Genomic DNA, 21979 nt, shown 5'->3' on the forward strand with positions numbered 1-21979 from the left:
AAGATCTTTTACATTTTGTTAATAAATGTTTTAATTTAATTTTTAAAGTCCCTAAAGGCTTTGGTGGACTTAATACTTCTGAATTCAGTACATGCATCTCATAATAAATATAAATTGCAAAACCATTGTGATAGTGTGACCAAGTTTCCCTTGTGGATTTGGTCCACCTGGCACACATCATCTGCCGCATCACAACAGGAGACTGTCAAACAAGGTGTTCTTGAGTCAAAGAGCGAGCAAATTTATTAACCACTAAATCTGAGAAAAATAATAAAAATGCAACATCAAGCGTTCAGCCCTCATGCAGTCATTAGAGCCATATAGACAGACAGACAGACACACACACACACGTGTATCCGAAATAAGGGGAGTTAGAGTCCAATAAAAAAATGGCGAAAGAGTATATAGTTAAATGTCCTTTGATTGTCCTTGAGGCGTAGATTTTAAATATTGCAGCTAATTTAGGTTAGCTGGTTTCTTGGTTATGGTCAGATGTAGAAGATGTTGCAATTATCACGAGATCTCAGTTCACTGGTAGGTTTCTGGTAGAGTTGGCTTCTCGAACCAGGCAACATTCTAATTCCAAAAGAGAGAGAGAGATCCCTCAGTTTCCTCCACTGAAGACTTTCCTAACACTACCAGTGTCACTTGCAATCTCGCTCTAGTGGCTGGGCAGCCTTGCCTTAAAATACTTCATCCATTGTGTATTTCCAAGAGATTTTGGGTGGGTCTGTCTGTGGCAAATGTTGCTTCACTATCTAGTACTTTGCATTTTTAATGTCTCTTCCTTAGACAGTTACGAGTTCCAATTTGTATCTGGATTACAGGAAATGTCTTTCTCTTCATAATCCACTGAGGGTGATTTGTTGGTTTCTTACCTTCAACTTGGAATGTGGCCTTGCATTTTTAAGCAGTTTGCTCTGTTTCAGTTCAAATTGCAAAAGTTTCAGTCAGTTGAAAGTTGAAAAATCGTGTTTTCAAAAATAAAGTGGTATCGCTTTGTAACAATGACATCTCTTAAGTAAATGAGTGCCCAAATTTGGTACTAGGTCAAGACATTCAAATTCATTTCAAGTAGAACTCCTGTTTCTGACAGAGAGAGCAGGCCTCCATCGTTCAGCAAGCATCAGAGATGAACTGTGGATGCTTAGTCACTCAGTATATTTAAGGCAGCAATCAATAAATTTTTGATTTCTAAAGGAATCAATGAATATGGGCATCAGATGGAACATGGAGTTGAGGCCGAAGAGCAGCCATGATCTTTGTGCAAGTTGGAGCAGGCTCGAGGGACTGGATGGTCTACTTCTGCTCCTATTTCTTATCTTACGGTCTTTAATTTATTGTGTCACCCAGTCATCTTGAAAATTTTTTTTTAAGTGTAAAGTATCAGTCCACAGTGTATAACATCTAGCCCTTGGCACAGATTGACAATTTACAATTCATTAGGGAAATTTGCAGTTGATTTGTGCTGTTGTCTTGTATGCAGTTATCTAATATAGTTTATGTCAGGAAAAACACCACAGGTTGACAAAATATTGTACATTCAAGTCAAGGAAATACATGCAAAATCGTGGAGGTGCAGCAAATTTGGTTTGGATGGATGAGCTGTGTTAGGTCAAATGGCATTTGCCATCTGTGCCTTTTTTGAGATTTTGAAAATATAAACAAAGATAAAGGGAAGTAATAATGTCAGGGTCATTTCCGTGACTCAAAATGATGTATCCCCAGATGTGTAATGCATTTCATTGAACAAAAAGAACTCTATGCATAGTTCCTTTTCAGCATCTACATACGGAGCATATATGCTGAGCAAAGAGCGCATCCACTTCAGGACTCTGCTGTCTTATGAGGCTCGTTATACACCAAATACCTGGCAAATGATGTGAATGAAAATGTTTTTAAAAATCATAATTGATTTGAAAATGGCCTTTCCAGTTGTCCATTTTGAACTGCTCAGGAATTGTCCTTTATAAAGGTAGCTAACAATTTAAAAATTAATTTGGTGACAGTCTGTTTAATGGGTATTCTCACACTGAACAATTTCTCCTTAAGCTCCTCTCACTTCCTCCAAATAAAAGGTGTGGCTATGGGTACCCGCATGGGCCCCAGCTATGCATGTCTCTTTATGGGGTATGTGGAACATTCCTTGTTCCAGTCCTATTCTGGCCCCCTCCCACAGCTCTTTCTCCAATACATCGATGATTACTTCGGTGCTGCTTCGTGCTCTCGTTTGGACCTGGAAAAATTTATTAATTTTGCTTCCAATTTCCACCCCTCCATCATTTTCACATGGTCCATCTCTGAAACTTCCCTTCCTTTCCTTGACCTCTCTGTCTCAATTTCTGGTGATAGACTGTCCACCAATATTCATTACAAGCCTACCGACTCCCACAGCTACCTCGACTACAGCTCCTCACACCCCGCTTCCTATAAGGACTCCATCCCATTCTCTTATTTCCTTCGCCTCTATCACATCTGTTCTGATGATGCCACTTTCAAAAACAGCTTCTCTGACATGTCCTACTTCTTCCTTAACCGAGGTTTTCCACCCATGGCGGTTGACAGGGCCCTCAACCGTGTCCGGCCCATCTCCCATGCATCTGCCCTCACACCTTCTTCTCTCTCCCAGAGACATGATAGGGTCCTCCATGTCCTCACTTATCACCCCACCAGCCTCTGTATTCAAAGGATCATCCTCTGCCATTTCCGCCAACTCCAGCATTATGTCACCACCAAACACACCTTCCCTTCACCCCCCCGGCAGCATTCCGTAGGGATCATTCCCTCCGTGACACCCTGGTCCACTCCTCCATCACCCCCTACACCTCAACCCCCTCCCACGGCACTTTCCCATGCAACCGCAGAAGATGCAACACCTGCCCCTTTACTTCCCCTCTCCTCACCGTCCAAGGGCCCAAACACTCATTTCAAGTGAAGCAGCATTTCACTTGCACTTCCCTCAACTTAGTCTACTGCATTCGTTGCTCCCAATGCGGTTTCCTCTACATTGGAGAGACCAAACGCAGACTGGGTGACCGCTTTGCAGAACAGCTTCGGTCTGTCCGCAAGCATGACCCAGACCTCCCTGTCGCTTACCATTTCAACTCCACCCTGCTCTCATGCCCACATGTCCATCCTTGGCTTGCTGCATTGTTCCATTGAAGCTCAACGCAAACTGGAGGAACAGCACCTCATCTTCTGACTAGGCACTTTACATCTTTCCGGACTGAATACTGAGTTCAACAATTTTAGATCATGAACTCCTCCATCCCCACCCCTTTTCCAATTTTCCCCCTCCTTTTTGTTTTTTCCAATAATTTATATGGATTTTTCTCTTCCCACCTATTATCATTATTTTTAAATGTATTTCCATCCTTTGTTTTATCTCTACCTTTTAGCCTTTTTTGATTCCTTCACCCCACCCCACCCCACTAGAGCTATCTGTACCTTGCTTGTCCTGCTTTCTACCCTTAATTAGCACATTCCTTTAGATAATATCACCACCTTCAACACCTCTTTGTCCTTTTGTCTGTGACATCTTTTGGTTATCTCCACCTATCACTGGCCCTCTATCCAGCTCTACATGTCCCACCCCCTTAAACCAACTTATATTTCACCCCTTTTCTATTTTTACTTAGTTCTGTTGAAGAGTCATGTGGACTCAAAACGTTAACTGTGTTCCTCTCCGCAGATGCTGCCAGACCTGCTGAGTTTTTCCAGGTGCTTTTGTTTTGGATTTCCAGCATCCACAGTTTTTTTACTTTTATCTTACCTTTTCTGTTTTGCCAATGTTTCTACATGTCATTTTCTCACTGTATTGTGTGTCTAGTTCCTTTCCCACTTTTAGGAAGTTGGGATCTAGTGTCATGAACTATGGGTGTTGCTATGTTAAGTACTTTTTCTAGTTTGCTCAATATGATCATTTTCATAGTTATTAGATGTTTGGAACCATAGTTATTTGTGTGTACCAGAGTAATTGTATCTTTGTTCATGATGGAAATGTGCATTTTTGTGATTTGTTTTGATGCATTGATTTCATATGTCATATGTGATGTAATATTTCTAGTTGTTTCAGTTAGCGTTTCCTGTACCAGCTGAAGCTAATACATATGAAATAAAACTTAAAACAAAAAGGGGAATTTTTCAGCTTAATATAAAAGGGAGTGAAACTGGTCCACAGCAATAACACTAATTGACCTGATAGTGAATTGTCAATCCATTTTGCAATTTGCTCGATTTTCTTTTACATTTTACACTAATGGCAGTAAACCAGTTTCACCCCCAAATATTGCACTTTGGTTGTTAGATTTGATAGTGCCCTCCAATTCTAACCTTCATTTCTACTTAATAGTCCTCAAACGTGTGGCCCCTATTTTATAGCCCCATTCCTACCTATCCAACTGTATCTACAGCATCACTTTATTTTTATGTCCTGCCCCATCATGTCCTGAATTCCTCATAGATCTATCCTTGACCCATCCATTCTTGCATCCAGATTTTGTCCCTCAGTAATATCATCCACAGGTCAGTCCGTTTCCTTATGTATGCTGATGACATCTAATTCAACTTCTCCAGTATATCCATTGGCCTTAATGATCAGACGGTCTGTCTGGCATCATTAAAGAGTTGCAACTTTTTTTCACTGACAAGCAGGGGGACCAATGGGAAGGATGTTATGTTTCAGTTGTAATGAGTCGTGGTCAGACCCCATCTGGAGTACTGCATTCCATTTTGGGCACTGGACCTCAAAGGATTTATTGGCTTTGGAGGGGAAACAGTACAGATATATTAGAATGATGCCAGAGCTTAAAGGATTAAATGATGAACTCAGGTTACATAAACTTGCTCTATATTCCCTGGAGTTTAGATTATTGAGGGATGATCTAATTGGTGTGTTTAAAATTATAACAGCATACAGGGAAGTTATTTCCCTTAATGGGGGAATCCAATGCAAGGAGGCACAATTTTAAAATTGCAGCTAGGCAATTTTCGAGTGAAATCAAAAGGCACTTTTTCATGCAAAACGTAGAGATAATCTGGAATTCTGTCTGCTAAAAGACTGAGGATATTGGATCAATTGAAATTTTCTAAGACTGAGATCAACTTATTTTGGTCAGATGAAGATATCCAAGGGATATGAATCAAATAGAAGTTGAGATACAGATCAGCTATCATCTAAATGAATGGTGGAACAGATCCAAGGGACCAAGTAGCCAATTCCTGTTCCTGTGTTTCTAAGACCCGAGTCATTTGTTATCAGCCCTCACTATGAACTCTGGTGTGTTACAACAGTCTCCCTAGCCATTCCGTCAATGTGAGCCAGACTATTTTAAATTTTGGTATCCTGTTTGATCTTGAATTGAACTTCAAGCCACACATTCTATCCAGTACTCAGACTGTTAGCTTTCGCCTCCACAACATCTTTTGTCTCAGCTCCTCTCACTGAAACCCTTATCCGTGCTTTGTCACATTTAGACAATTATTCCAATGTCTTCCATGTTTGCTTCCCGTTCCCAGCCTCCAGAAATTCCAACTTATCCAAAATATAGCAGCATGTATCTTACCCTGCACGAATTACCACTCACCAATTACTTCTGCCCTAGCTAACCTACATGAGCACCTTGTCCTCAAAATATTAAATTTAAAATTTCTCTTTAAATCCCCTCATGGCATTATGTCACCCTATCAATGAAACCGCTTCTAACCTTTATACCCAATGCTGTAACCTTAGGCCCTACAATTCTGGTGGTTGAATATCACCCATCCCTGCGTCCCATTATTTGGTGGAGTGATTGGCCACCTCTGCCCTACTCTCTACAACTATCTTCATAAACTCTAATTTTCCATTTCTCTACCTTTTAAAAGACACAATGCTTAAAATCACCTTTTTGACCTAGTTAACTGTCACACTTTCTAATCATTCCTGACATTATTCAACTTTCTTCCCCTTTTTATTTCTATTATGAAGCACCTTGAGATGTTGATGTAAGTTGTTCTTGTTTTTATATATATTCATATATATATATATATATATATATATATATACCTATTAAGATCACTTCTCAGTCACCTGCTTTCAAGGCTGACAGATCCAAGTTTCTCTCATCTCTCCTATCTCAGGCCTCACACTAAGAATCAGCCTCATGGTTGTTTACTGAACTGTCTCTAGCCTTGCAAGTCTCCCTTTGAGTAAGTAGAACTGGACACAATATTTAAGGCGATGTCTGACCATATTGTGATCATAACTTCTTCTCACTTGCATACTGTTGTTTTGGCTACATAGTTCCACCTCTTATTTGCATTACTGCTTCTCATTGACTGACCGTGTTGAGTGTCAAGTCTACTTGGACCCCTAGATCTCTTTCGATTACACTGTGCCCCATCCAATTTACCTTCTAATGTGCAATACTTTACACTTATCCACATTACATTTCATTTGCTGTTGTTCTGCCTTACTCACACGTTTTATTCAACTCATTTGTATTTTGTGAGTTGCACTCTCAAAATCAGCTGTCCTTCCTGTTTTGTTATCATCTGCAAATTTCAACAATATACATTGAGTTTCTGAAAGTAAGTAAGTGATGTCAATTATTAACTGTCACGGTCCAGTACCAACTGCTGGAGTATTTTACTCAGCAGTCCAACTCTCCAGCCTCTCACATTGTTTCTGTAACTAGCAACTGCTGCTTTTTTTTTTAGCCAGTCAGCATCAACATGGAGTGGATAAATGCTTGATAATGCTTTTTTGCCAATGGCAAACAGCAGACGAAAGTCTTAATTCCTGGCTCATACAGACAGTGAAGAGGTTTAACTTTCCTAGCCATTTGGCAACAAACTTTTTATGACTCTTCAACAACTCTGTCTTATAAATAGGGCATTTTTACAGGAACAGGCGCACAAGCACTGCAGAGCTATTTTGGGAAGCAGTTCAACAATAAAATTGCACTCCATTACAAATCAAGTCAAAATATTTAGTTGATGGGAACTAATTCATTCATTCTTCACTAGCATAAGCTAGCAGCACACATTGGCCCAAATCTTCAGTTGGCCAGAACGGCCAGAACATGGACTTAAGTCTGTGTTGCATGTCGGGATCCTGCAGAAGTCCTGACGCATGCACATGTGCTGTAACTGTTCAGGAAGTTTAAACTTCTGATGGGCTGATTTATGCTGCCTGGGACACTCCATCAATGTGTCTGACTCTGAGCTCAGTGTCACAGACTTGGGCCAGACATGCCGGGCTTACCTGGATATTTACCCAGAAAATTGTACACTGGTTAATGCATGATCTAAAGGACCACAACCAACCACCATCTAACCCCCCCCCCCCCCCCCCCCCCCCCCCCCCCACCTAATCACTCCCCTGACCTCACCTAACTTGATTATGCCTCCCCCAAACCAACCCAACTACCGATACATCAGACTGCCCACCCAACCCAACTGTCCACTCACTCACTCACCCATTCACTAATCCACACTCATTCATTAGAAGACTTGAGACCTTTAAAAGCTTACCTGAAAACAGCAGCTACTGCCGTAAAAAGAGGGCATGTCCTCTCCTTGCTTTGACTCTCCTGCTGCACTTAACCCTGGAGAGGCTGTGCTGGCCCATTTCTGCTGTAGCTGGGATCAAAGTCCTAGCTGAAAATGGGCAATTCCATCAGTGGCAATGCTGGACACATTTCTGCTGACCAGAACATAGAGGTCTACAGCACAGAAAAAGGTCCTTCAGCCCATCGAGTCTGCGCCGGTCAAACAAGTACCTAACTATTCTAATCCCATTTTACAACACTCGGCCCATAGCCTTGTATGCCATGGTATCTCAAGTGCACATCCAAATACTTCTTAAATGTTATGAGGGTTTCTGCCTCTACCACCCTTTCAGGCAGTGAGTTCCAGATTCCCATCACCCTCTGGGTGAAAAAATTCTTCCTCACATCCCCTCTAAACCTCCTGCCCCTTACCTTAAATCTATGGCCCCTGGTTATTGATCCGTCAACCAAGGGGAAAAGTTCCTTCCTGTCTACCCTATCTATGCCCCTCAATTTTATACACCTCAGTCATGTCCCCCCTCAATCTCCTCTGAACCAGGGAAAATAACCCCAGTCTATCGAGCCTCTCCTCATAACTAAAACTCTCCAGGCCAGGCAACATCCTGGTAAATCTCCTCTGCACTCTCTCTAATGCAATCACATCCTTCCTATAATGCGGATTCCAGAATTGCACGCAATACTTCAGCTGTGGCTTAACCAGCATTTTATACAATTCCAGCATAACCTCCCTGCTCTTATATTCTATGCCTTGGCTAATAAAGGCAAGTATCCCAAATGCCGTCTTGTCCATCTTATCTACCTATCCCGCTACCATAAGGGACTGGTGGACATGCACACCAAGGTCCCTCTGATCCTTGGTACTTCCCAGGGTCCTACCATTCATCGTGTATTCCCGTGCCTTGTTTGTCCTGCCCCAGTGCATCACCTCACACTTATCCGGATTAAATTACATTTGCCACTGATCAGCCCATCTGACCAGCCCATCTATATGCTCCTGTAATCTAAGGCTATCCTCACTATTTACCACCCCACCATTTTCATGTCATCTGCGAACTTACTGATCAACCCTCCTACATTCAAGTCTAAATCGTTTATATATACCACAAACAGCAAGGGACCCAACACCAATTCCTGTGGAACCCCACTGGACACAGGCATTCAGTCACAAAAACACTTCTCCACCATCACCTCTGCTTCCTGCCACTCAGCCAATTCTGGATCCAATTTGCCAAATTGCCTTGGATTCCATGGGCTATTAACTTTATTATCCGTCTCCCATGCGGGACCTTATCAAAAGCCTTGCTGAAGTCCAAGTAGACTATGTCAAATGCATTGCCCTCATCTACACACCTAGTCACGTCCTCGAAAAATTCAGTCAAATTGGTCATACATGACCTCCCTTTAAAACCATGCTGACTGTTCTTGATTAAACCCTGCCTCTCCAAGTGTGGATTAATTCTGTCCCTCAGAATTGCTTCCAATAATTTCCCCACCCACTGAGGTTAGATTGACTGGCCTGTAGTTCCCTGGTTTATCCTTTCCTCCCTTCTTCAATAACAGTACCTTCATTAGCTGTTCTCCAGTCCTCTGGCACCTCTCCTGTGTCCAGGGAGATATTGAAAATTATTGCCAGCGGCACTGCTATCTTCTTCCTTGCCTCACTCAACAGCCTGGGATACATTTCATCCGGGCCTGGAGATTTATCTACTTTTAAGCCTGCCAGATCACTTAGAATCTACTCCCTTTCTATGCTAATTTCTTTAATTATATCACAGTCCTTCAGCCTGATTTCAATGCCCACGTCGTCCCTCTCACTTGTAAACACTGACACAAAGTATTCATTTAGAATCCTATCTACATCTTCCGGCTCCACACACAAATTACCACTATGCTCCTTAATGGGGCCTAGTCTTTCCCTAGTTATCCTCTTAATCTAAATGTACTTGTACAATAACTTTGGATTTTCCTTTATTTCACAACATCAAGACCATTGTCTGTCCACTGTCCCTATCACAGAAAGATGTGATAAAATGTGCACGATTGTAAGCAGCGCCTCATCAAAAGAAACCTGACGCAGTCCGACACATTGACTTATGGTTAATAAAGAGAAGTATAAGTGCTAAAACTTGAATTTGTATGGATGATCATTCCAGACAGGGTTTTGGGAATGATTTTTAAGAGCCTTTACATAACACCCTTTTGTTACATATATAACTGATTTTACATTTACCAGGAGCATGCATCCTGTATATTTCCATATAAAGTATGGTTTTGAAGGAAATTTGTTTTTATATTTTAAATAATAGTAGAGGTTAAGTACTTTGATTGTTTTAATGACATTGGGAAACTATTGTAGACATATAATAATGAGGTGTTAAGGTGGCCCAGTTTAGGTGAACAATTAATAGTTTAATATCTCCAGGGTGCAAATGAGGGCACAGGCTTCAAATTAGGCATTAACATGTAAATTATTTAAAATAGAAAAAATAGGTTAATGTCTTGTTATTAAAATTATGTGCTAATAGGCAGGTAAACATCAAATATGCGGTATCGAAAATAAATGGATGATTCCTGAATTGTCTGAGACCCAATTTGGGGTATAATAGTGTAGTTATTGTGTTGCTGAAGTAGCAATCTAGAGGCCTGGCATAATACTTCTAAGAATCAGAGTTCAAATCCCATCATAGTTGTCTAAGAATTTGAATTCAGTTTTGACAATCTGGGAATCATACGAACATAAGAATTAGGAGCATGAGTAGGCCACTCAGCCCTTCAAGCCTGCTCTGCCATTCAATAAGATCATGGCTGATCTGATTGTAACCTCCTGCCTGCCCCTGATAACCTTTCACCCCCTTGTTAATCAAGAATCTATCTAGCTTTGCCTTATAGATATTCAAAGACTCTGCTTCCACAGCCTTTTGAGGAAGAGAGTTCCAAAGACTCTCAATCCTCTGAGAGAAAAAGCTTCTTATTATCTCTGTCTTAAATGGGTGACCCCTTATTTTTAAACTGTGACCCCTAGTTCTAAATTTTCCTACATGAGGAAACTTCCTCTCCATATCCGCTCTGTCAAGACTCCTCAGGATCTTAAAGGTTTTGATCAGGCCACCTCGTACTCTTCTAAAAGCCAGTGGATACAAGCCTAACCTGTCAAACCTTTCCTCATAAGACAACCCCCCCCATTCCTGGCATTAGCTTAGTAAGCCTTCTCTGAACTGTTTCTAACGCCTTTACATCTTCCTTAAATAAGGGGCGGGATTTTTCACATCTGCCCACCACTGCGATCTTCCAGTCCCGCTGTAAGTCATTGGACTTCTGGCTGGGGTGCCGCCTCGCCTGCAGTGAGTCCCATCTGCGACGGGGCTGGAAAATCCTGGCCAAGGAGACCAATACTATACACAGTATTCCAGATGTGGCCTCACCAGTGCCCTATACAACTGAAGCATAACCTCCCTATTTTTGTATTCAATTCCTCTCGCAATAAATGATAACATTCTATTAACTTTCCTAATTACCTGCTATACCTGCATATTAGCCTTTTGTGATTCATGCACCCAGATCCCGCTGAACCTGCAGGTGGTGGTGTTCCCCTGCACTGCTGTCCTTGTCCTTCTAGACCAGTGGTAGAGGTCATGGGTCCAGAAGGTGCTACAGCAGCAGCCCCAATGAGCTGCCGCAACGCGTCCCACAGACGGCAGAAGCTGGTACCAATAAAAGCTGCCACCAAGCTGTGATTTTTCAGCCTAATACAACAATATAATTACTACAATAATGTAATCAGGCTTCCTGAACCTGAGACTTAAGTGTTCACTGTTTGGCTGGGTGGAATTTTTGATTTATGAACCATTTTAGGGCATTTAAGAGGGCTTGATTACATTTCCAACTTTACAGTCCTGTCAAATTGATTAATTTGCTGCTTCATCAGATTGGTTAAATATGTTTGATAGAATATCCTGATGGCTGAGTGGTTGTCTGCACTGTGTCATATAGGAAGGTTAAAAGCTTAACTCTCTGACTGTGCTGTGTTAATTGATATTCGATGGGTTTATAGTGGAGATACTTGTTGTCTCATTGCTCATATGCTGGTTAAGGGAAAAATGAGCCAAGATTATCGCTCCAAATCTCTATCCAGTGACCTCAATGGGAAATGCGCACATGTAGATGTCAGATGTGGCTAGTTTTGGGCTGGACCATGGTGCTATGCTACAATGGTTGCTGACCATCACTGTCTGGTCTGTAAGTGAAGAATGACCACCTGGATGAGATATTGGCTACCTGATATTACCTGTAGATCTGTGATGTAGAGGCAAAATGTGAGGGAAAAGCGAGACTTCAATTTTTAAAAACTCTTCTATCTTGAAATCCATGTTTTATAGGTGAATGAAGACACAGTGGAACGTCTTGTTCAAGAATACCCACATATCACATTCAGCACTGTGATGCAAGACTGCAAGCGGACACTAGAACGAGCCTATCAGATGGGGTGGATTCCCAATACATCAACGGCATCATAATGCTATAAAGAATCTATTGTCATATCACTTTGTGGTTCTTGTAATTCTTAAACACAGTAATGTAAGGAGTGAGTGCAAGAGAAATCACAAAAAGTAGGCTCTGCTGGACTGAACTTATAATCACAAAAGACAGTACCTTTCCACTTTATGTTCCTGTTCTGACAATCTTTTCCCTTTGAAGGTTGAAATCATGGATTTTCAGACATCCATGGAAGGATTTTAAAACAAAATAATTGGGGCCAGATATGGATTCTAGCCCAAAGTAGTTTTATTTTATGAATAATTTGACACCAGTTGTCTTATTTTTGAAGCAGCTGTAATCAAATTTACTGAAATGTATATTCAGAAAGTTTAAAGTTAAAGAGATGTCTCCTCCCCAACCGATTTTCTGCTCATTGCTACCTTCTAAGCTCTTAAGAGATGTAATGGGATTTTTCAGGTGTGACAATAATCTACTAAATTCATCCAGTTATACTCTTGTTCAACAAATCCTCTCTTAGATATTATCTGTTAAGATTACATCTCATTTTATTATAAGCTTGGTTAAAAATCTGAATTCCATTTTATTAAGCTTCATTCATCCTTGAAATAATCAATTACGACTGATGATAAAAACTAGCAACAGCCCTGTTAAGATTTCACTATAGACAGAAGAATCAATGGAGTGTTTTTCCCCTAGATCCAAACTTTAACTGTGGCCAGCATGTATAATAATGACTGACAAATTTTATTACTGTTTGTATGTTCTTTTTTTACATACACAGTTGTTAAGAACTAGCTTGTGCAAGACATACTTTTTATAACATGGTCAAAATAAAATAAAACTAACCTTTGTCAGTTATACAATTGTTATAAATATCATGCCTGAACACTTTTTTAATTATTTAGTAGAATAAAGTGTTCTGAAAGGTAATAGTTAAAGTTGGTGGAATAACACTGGATTACTCTGTTATTTAATATTTGTCATTAAATGAACTTAGTCTGTGAAAATGACTGTGCACATTGTTTTGTTTCAAATTCAGAAGCCAAGGAGTTCAGTGCTTTGGCCTTCAGTTTCTGACCAAAGTGATCACACTTCAGAATATAGTAAAGGTGTACAACTCTTTCTTACTTGCACATGATAATTATGAGCTACCAGCTCCTGAATTACTTACGTTATCATAAGAAAAAGGAGTATGCAGTTTGTGACCCTATGTATATTTTAAAATAAGATGTAAGCCATTTTACAGGAAAACCTAAGAACTTAAAAGGGGATCTGTGTGTTTAAAATATATGCAGTTGTTCTGGAATACAAACTGTACAGGTAGCCAGAGAATCTGCTTTCATGTTCCATGGCTATGCTAAAATTAAGGAGAAAGCACGAAGGAGAAAGAAAAGCCAATTTAAGTGATATTTGGTAAATGCCACCTTTGAGAGCCCATGCAGTAACTGAGCAGGTTAAGATAACTGACAGTAACTGCATAGTGTGAAAACTGGAGGTCTCTGTGGGTCATATCTCAGATCCTATGTAGGAACGTTAAACAAGTTTGTCAATTTTCCATTAGATTGATTTTTCTCAAGTGTAGAAGAGTTATCTCATTTTCTCTCTGAGACGCAACCATTTCCCCAATTTTGTATACTGCTGTTTAATTCTGCATTAGAATGTGTTAAAAAAAATTGGAATTCACAGCTGATGGAGATGATTTAATTTGGGGAATGCACCAAAATAAAGTGTTTTCATTGTTCCTGTGAAAGGGGCTTTAACCCTTCAATAACGCCTTGACTAGGTAGGATATACAACAACCAACATTACACATCTTTAGATCAATCACCAAAGACTGCTGATTAAAGGGAAGCAATACTTACTATTCAAAGTATTTCCCTGCACTCTTCCTATCTGAATAGAAATGATAGTTATAAAATTATCTGGTACTTGCTCTAAGATTCATTGCTTCTAGAGAATCTCATCATCGTGGATCTCCTCATTTCCTTACTGCACCAATACTTTCAATTGTATGGAGCAACCTTTTGCATCGTGGAGTACCTAGCCGTTTCAGTGGAGTCACGCGGGAATATTTAGGTTAAGTTGAGCCCATAAAACCCTCTCTTTACATAGAATTATATAGAACGTACAGCACAGAAACAGGCCATTCAGTCCACCTAGTGTTGATATTTCTACTCCACACAAGTATCCTCATATTCTGTCACCATATCGTTCTATTCCCTTTTGTCTCATGTATTATTCTAGTTTCTTTTTGAAAGCATCTAAACTATTTGGTTCAACCACATCCTGTGGTACATCTGCAACATTTTCTGAGAAAGGAAGTGTCTCCTTAATTCCCTGTTATTAGTAACTAGCTTTTATTTATGCCCCTGGTTTTGCATTCTCCCACAAGTAGAAAAACACGTTCTCTACATCTACTCTTATCCAACCTATTTATTATTTTTAAATTCGCTTACCAGGACACCATTAAGCATTCTCTTTTCTAAAGAAAAAAAGCCCCAACCTGTTCAGTCTTTCCAGATAGATGTAATCTCACCATTACAGTACCATCCATTTTTGATTGAGTTCACAGCAGTACTCAGCCAGCTGTGTTTTACCTTGGGGCTGGCTGTCCAACTGGCTCGGGTCAAACCGAAATGCTGAATCCAATTGAAGTGAATGGAGCACATTGGGTGCAAATGACTCTCTCCTGTAAATAACCAGAGCAGCTCAAGAGAAAAGATGACAATAAATGACAAATGTCTCTATCAGGCAGTGAATTTGATGGTATTGCAATGCAGGTGCCACATTGTTTTTATAGCTGTATTATTTTCAAATTGAGATGTGAAAGTCCTTTCAACAGAAGGTACCCTGCAGATATTTTTCCTGTCTAGAGTTTTGAATGTTCCATGATTTCATACATTTGTCTAATTGTGATAAGTTAAAATAGTTTTGGCACTGTATCATGAAGTTTTATACATAATCTCAAAACCTTGGATTTTAATGATACTAAAAATGTCTACCCTCACAGAACAAAACATGTGAAAAGCCCACCTTTTCAGCATTAAAAAATGATTTTTTTTCAGAAAATGTAGACTCCAAATAAAAGCTCAGTCATCTTGTCTGAACTCTTGTACCTGGTTTTATTGATAAAAAGCATCCTCTGTTCCTTTGACTGTGTTTTGTGTTTTTTTTTCTCCTCCTCCTCCTGATTTTTTATATCATTTGGCACTGCAGGATAAGCACAATGGTTATGTCTTGCACAAATATATGCAAGCTGATAACGAAGCCAGCTCTAATCTGCAAATTGTGCACACAATTTCCAAGTAATTCAACAAAACTTTTATGTTACTTGTGTGGCAAATTGATGCTGACTAGAATAAGTATACCCATAATTTTCATTCCCATAAGTTGATTTTAACAAAGCCTCAAGCAAGTTTTGAGATTAGAAGGATTTCCCATCCAATTAGTGGGTATCTGGACTAGATTCTCAAATGATGAAGTGTTATTAATACTTTTTTTTAAAAAAGAGCTGTGTAAGTATCCGGTTAGGAATGAGATTGTGAGTTATAATAATGAGTACTGACAGGGATGATTAATGGGACATGATAGTCCTGTTCTGCTGAAACAATGGAATGTCATGGCAACTGGACAATCGGGTTTATTGTCAAATACTCTGAGGTGTCATTTCATTTACCTTTTGGGGGGAGACGGAAAAACTTTACAGAACTTTTGTTCAGGCGGGTTTGGTATGATCTTTAATAGAGCAAGTTGTCCATGATTTGGGGAAGGAATGCTTGATGGGCTGACTGGCCTTTCTTAATTTTTTTGATTCTTTGATTCTCAACAAGTATTGAATTTCCAAGTGATTTGGGGCATTTTCCTGTCCATAGAAGATTTTTTCCTCCAGTGTGTAAATTTGATTAATTTTCCAGGGAACTGTTCAATGAAAATAAACTATAAACTGTCTCTTGTAAAATCACAGTGATATAAGGTGAGAATATAAAATGTTGGAAATTACTTACCTATTTGTTACATAAAGATTGTCCAATAAATACCATTTCAAAAAACATTTCTACCAGGACATTGTTGCAATTTTGTCTTCATGTATTTATTTCATTACATAAACTAACTGCTCAAGGGTGTATAAATAATCACTTTGGGTCTATGTTGCTGACTATTGAACTTATTGGGGGTAATTTAATGTGTCTCCCATTGGGGCAAATCTTAAATTTGGACACCTTCTGTCCTCAATCTTCTGACTACAAATGCATGCCCAATTTTCCAAATCTCACTCTCAGCAAATAGACCTCAAAGCTGTCCTCTTTATTTCTTCATCAGCCTCAGTACTTTCAAATCTACAACCTGTACTGCCTAGGACAAAGGCAGCAAATATGTGGGAACATCACTCCCTGTGTGTTCCTCTCCAATTACACACCATTCTGACCTGGAAATATATCACCAATTCTTCATTGTCACTGGTTCCAAATTCTGGAGTTCCCTCCCTAACAGCACCATAGGTCCACACTTCACAAACTTGAGTAGTTGTGCCTAGCAGACGAAGTCCACAAGGGAAACTTGGCCACGCTATCACAAGTTTTGCAATTTGTGTTTATTACGAGGAGATTTGGGCACAGAATTTGGATGTAATGAGTCCACCAACACATTTAGAGATTTTAAAAATTAAATTAAAACATTTATTACCAGAAGAAAAGGTTTCAAACACAGATTAAAGTTACTTAATACTATAACAAATCCCAAAATTTCAAATTAACTTGACTCCCAACTACACACCTCCTTTAAGGTGACAGTCCAAAATAGATTTTTTAATTTAAATAGCAAGCCAGCATGTTTACCACAACACCTACTCAGCAGTGGAATTCCAAAGGCTTTTCTTCAACTTTAGCTACTGGACACATCAGACTTTTGCATACAAGGCTGTTTCACACACTTTTTAGTTCTTATATGGCCCCCCAACATCACCTTCCTTCCTTCTTTATATATGTTTCTTTCTCTCTAATCTGTAAACTCCATGGTTTTATGTCTTTGGAAATGTACTTTTCCTATATTATAAAAATCTTTCATGTTTCCAATGTGGTCAGGACCTTTTGGGAAAAATAAAAATAATAACCTTGCCCTATTTATCTTGTTAGTTGTAAACATCCTACCATACCTCTGAAACCCAAACAATTCCTTCACTTATCTAAAAATTCATATTTCCTTCACACCCTACATGCTAAGATCTCATCCATGTTTACTCATTAGCATTTCAAATGCCTTTTACCCCTAACTTCTTTTGATAATTTCAAGCTTGGCTCTAATTTAATTACATCACACAGACAGAACCATCTACACTCACACCCATAAATCTACTTCACAATAAACCACAATAATATTATGAAAATTATTATAGTTTTGTGACAGGAAAGGTGATATTTCTGTTTCTATTACCAATTTGCATCAACTAACATTTATTTGCTACTTAACTGCCCATTCTGCAAGTTTTCCAATGTTATTTTGTATTATGTTGCATTTGTCATGTGTGTTAAATGATATAAAGGCACCAATCACTTACAAGGGATTCTGCAAACACACTGTGGATGCATTTATTAAGAACAGGCACAAGTGAACATATATATAAGTGGATAGGGATCTTGAGGACATTAGCAGCAGGGCTGTGTGTGCTCTACTCCAGACCGAAATGAAACTGGGGCTAAATCACATGACACACTTCCCTAAAATTGATGCCATGCTGCTATCCCTTAAAGCCATATTACAACACCCCTCTTTTTAAAGATACTCCTCCGCTTGGTAACGAAGTATAACTATTTACAATACATATCCATGTTTAGTTACCATTGGATAAGTTTATAGGACTGGTGAATCTATGAGCCTCCAAAGCATGGAGGTAGCCTGCTGGTATGCCCAGATCTTGTAATGGTAACCTTGTCTGGAGGTTTATGTAATTGCTCACAGTAATCTGTGGAATTGTCATTCTTCGATGTTCTCTTGATGGTGTCATTCTCAATGTGTAGATCTTGATTGGTCTGTCTACATTTGAGAATAAGGGATTTCACTGTGTGAATCATTCATTCAGCTTGGCCTTTAGATCAAGGGTAATGAGGAGAAGAAGTAGTGTGATCGATTTTTCACTTCTCACACTTATGGCTTACCAATAAATTATCCATAACGATCTATCCGGGTCCACCAAATAGACAAAAAACAGCATTTAGATTGTGCGCAACTGTTGTGCTTGATATATTGTGCAATTGTCAAATAATGGGCAACTTGGTAAATAATCGACGATGATGAAATCAGTGCCATGGACATGAAAAAGGTCATGTGATTTTGGACCAAGGATGGGTCGGAACTTCATGTGGAATGAGTGGTTATTTATGCGGACTTGGCATATGCTCTTGACAAGCCTCATACTTCTTGACGATGACTTCAGTGTCATTGTTCATACCAGCCAGTCTCTGTTGCGAGTCTTCTCCAATGTATGCCCATGTCTGAGTGATGAAGTTGTTGAAGAATATTAGATCGCAAAGATTCTGGTATGATGAGTGGCCTGCCTTTAAAAATGACTCCCCGGGAGATGCCTAACTCATCCTGATTAGGTCTTGCATGTTCCTGGACATGTTGAATTAAATCAGACCATCCTTTGATAAAGGTTTTCCACAGTTTCTGTAGTGTGGGATCTTTTGCCATTTCTCCCTGTAGCTGCCTGCATTTGCATTGTGCGAAATGTGCCAGAAAAATTTGGAGAACATCAAGTTCGATGTCAATGAAGTCAACTTGTTGATCTAAGGATGCATCTTCTGTTTTTGCTAGATCGAGCAATCTGCTAAGTGTATCCATTGTGATCATCAAGTTACCCGGCTTGTATCCAACCTTACAGTCATAACCTTGAATCTTTATCAAGAAACATCGCAATCTTGGTTGTGCCTTGGTCAATGGCTTTTGCCAAATCATCTCCAGTGGTTTTTGCAAATCTTTTGCCAAATAGATGGGAATGAAAATGCATGATTCCACACACTAAAGCTAAAGTTTCTGCTCAATTTTGAAGTAGTTGGATTAAATTATAGACAGAGATTTTGAAGCAAATGCAATTGGATTTCCTTTTTGTAGTATGCATGCTCCCAGACCCTTGTGAGGCATCTATTTACAGGGCAGTTGCCCTCTAGGATTATAAAATTGCAATGTTGTGCTTCTGATGATGACTGTTTCAGTGCTTTAAGAAGGTATTGGTGGTCTTCATGCCACAGGAAAGGCACATCCTTTCTCAACAATTCCCTTAGTGATGAAGATTTTTGAGTGAAATTGGGAATGTATAGAGACAGGAAACTAAAGCAACCTAGACATCTTTGAAGATTGTCCTGGCCTTGAGGAGTTGGCAAGGCTTCAATATCTTCTATTTTACTTGGATTGGGACGTATGCTGATACTGCAACAAATAGAGCCAAAGAAATTGATCTGCTGCACACTGATGGCATATTTCAGACTGTTGGACACCAATGCTTCATTACAAGCTGCTTACATTAATAAGTGCAGATTATGGTCATGTTCTTGCTTTGTTCTGCCCACAACAGCAATGTCATCAGCGATACAGATGCATCCTGGCCAATGCACATAAAGCGGTCCATGTGAGCTTGAAAGAGATCCTGACTAATAGTCTGAAAGGAAGTAGTTGAAAACAGTATCATCCTAATGGGGTACAAAATGTAGTAAGTTCTTGGGATTTCTCCAAGAGATGTACTGACCAGTAACCATGCTTGGCATCAAGCTTTGAGAAGAATTTTGCACCTGCAAATCTCAAATAAAATTTTCTAATGTGGGTATTTTGTAAGGATAACGTTTCAAAGCTGCGTTTAAACATTGTGGATCAAGGCATAGTCTCAATGATCTTTCCTTCTTTAAGATACATGTAACGGAGCTGCACCAATCTGTGTGTTTCTGTACTCTTCTGATGATTCTATATTTCTCCATTTTGCCTAGTCTGACCTTTAATTTGTCTTGTAAATGGATGCTGTACTTAAATGGTGAACCAATGGACCAACTTGCATTCTCATGCAAGTGTAATGTGTCAGCTCCATTGAAACTGCCAATTTTGTTGAAACATTCTGGATACTTTGATGTTAGGTCATGAATTGAGAAAATAGGAGTAGTTTCTGAGGTTGATCTATCTTGTGATATCTAAATAATTCCATGGATTGTGACTAGTGTGAGGTTACAGCATGCTGGTAGACGTGTAATTGCTGGGCCTTTAGTTTACATGACATAGAAGATCTGTGACATGCAGGAGGATTGGTTGTACTTGCACTCTAGGACGATGGATCCTGCGCATGAAATAAGTGAACCCTTGTGCATTAAAAGTTTCACAGTAATAAGTTTCGCCATGATATTCCATGTCTGTGGATACATGTCTTTTACAATTCACAGGGGCATTTACAATGTTGGCATTTGCTCCTGTGTCAATCTTGGCCAATAACGAATAGTTGTCAACTTTCTTAGGGCAAATCATCTGAATCTTGGCAAACGCCTCGGATGGTGTGACGGTATCTATTTTTTCCATGAGATTGATGGTGTGAAACCTGTGTTCACCACTCCTCATCTCATCGTGCACATCATCGTCATGATCTGGTTTGTCAATCACTTTATTTATATGATTCTGATGGGATACCAAATGGTCATTCTTATTGTTTAAATCTATGTGTACAGTCTGTTTGGATCAGTGCATGGCTCTTTGTAGCTGCATCAGCCTTTGCCCTAGTGCACTTCTGCTGCCAATGGCCCTTTTTGCCATATACCTTGCAGGATTGATGAAAAGCTGGGCATTTCCTTGGTGCATGCAGAAGGCCACACGTCCCACATGTCATGCTAGTCTGGGTGTTCTTGTAAATGCATCAACAATTGGGGTTGTAATTAGGACCTGTAAGCTTCGTCAACCTGCAAGGATCGCTTCGTACTTACATCCATCCTTGAGTAGCTCTTCAATGCCATATGCTTGGGCTTGACTAGCAGATCCTTCTGGAATGTTCCATGGGAGTGGATGTGATCATTAACTCAACAATCCTGTCTGCCAGTTCTGCATTTGAAAAATCACAGTATGTGCCCCTTTCTTTGCATCTGCTGATGAAGTGGTCTATGGATTCTGTAGGCTGTTGTCAAAATGACACAAACTCTAGTCAATGAATATGGAAGTTTAACCTGACACTGAACTGGTTTTTCCGATGTAGTCCATACCTTTTGGATATCATTTAGCTCTCCCTTAGTTGTTAACCCTGACATATTCAGCCTATGTAGACCTTCATTCCCAATTGCTAGGTTAATTTTTATGGCTGCTTGTCTGGTTTAGATATACTTGAATCAAGGAACCCTAGCTCTGTACACTATTTAAACATTTTGAGGTCAGATACTAGATCAGCTGCATCCCAAATCAGACTGGCAAATTTTGTGGACATTTTGACAATATCCCTTTGATCTTCCTTCTTATATATTACCTGGGATGAGTATCGCTGTGGCTGGTTTTGTGCATTTTTTCAAAGCTCCGCCCATTATAATTGCAACCTTCTCTGGCGCGATATTTATGATTGTTTTTGTTTTGTTTGACTCTCCCTTGCTCACTGTTGATCCGGCTCATACCCTGGTCACTTGCCTTTCCCGACTGAGCTAGCCCAGTGCTGGTCATCTCAATGTGCTGTCCCATTCACCACGAGGTATCTGTCTGCTGACCAGCTTTTTACTATCTCTACGCCGTGTCTTCAAAGCTTTTCTGTGCTGTCACCATGCTGCGGTTTCAACATTTTTCTAATGCTGTGCTTCGCTGCAATCTGACTAGAATGGCAAGGGTCATCTCGTGCCACGTAGCATGATCTAAGACTCTTCGTCATGTCATGCCTATACTTGATCTTGCTGCCAGCCTGAGCTATATAAGGAACCACTGCTGCACGC

General features: G+C 39.8%; 1 protein-coding gene across 3 annotated transcripts in view; it reads left to right on the forward strand.

Moving 5' to 3' along the window:
* fbxl17 (F-box and leucine-rich repeat protein 17) overlaps positions 1-16101 on the forward strand; it is an 869933-nt gene extending 853832 nt beyond the window's left edge. For all 3 annotated transcript variants that reach the window (XM_041185747.1, XM_041185749.1, XM_041185748.1), the window contains one exon: positions 11930-16101. In XM_041185747.1, the coding sequence (XP_041041681.1) occupies positions 11930-12067 (138 nt within the window). In that variant the 3' untranslated portion in view covers positions 12068-16101. The remainder of the gene's footprint in view (positions 1-11929) is intronic.
* The last annotated feature ends 5878 nt before the right edge of the window (positions 16102-21979 follow it).

Source organism: Carcharodon carcharias, chromosome 4 (assembly GCF_017639515.1).
Source record: "Carcharodon carcharias isolate sCarCar2 chromosome 4, sCarCar2.pri, whole genome shotgun sequence".
NCBI classification, from domain to species: domain Eukaryota; kingdom Metazoa; phylum Chordata; class Chondrichthyes; order Lamniformes; family Lamnidae; genus Carcharodon; species Carcharodon carcharias.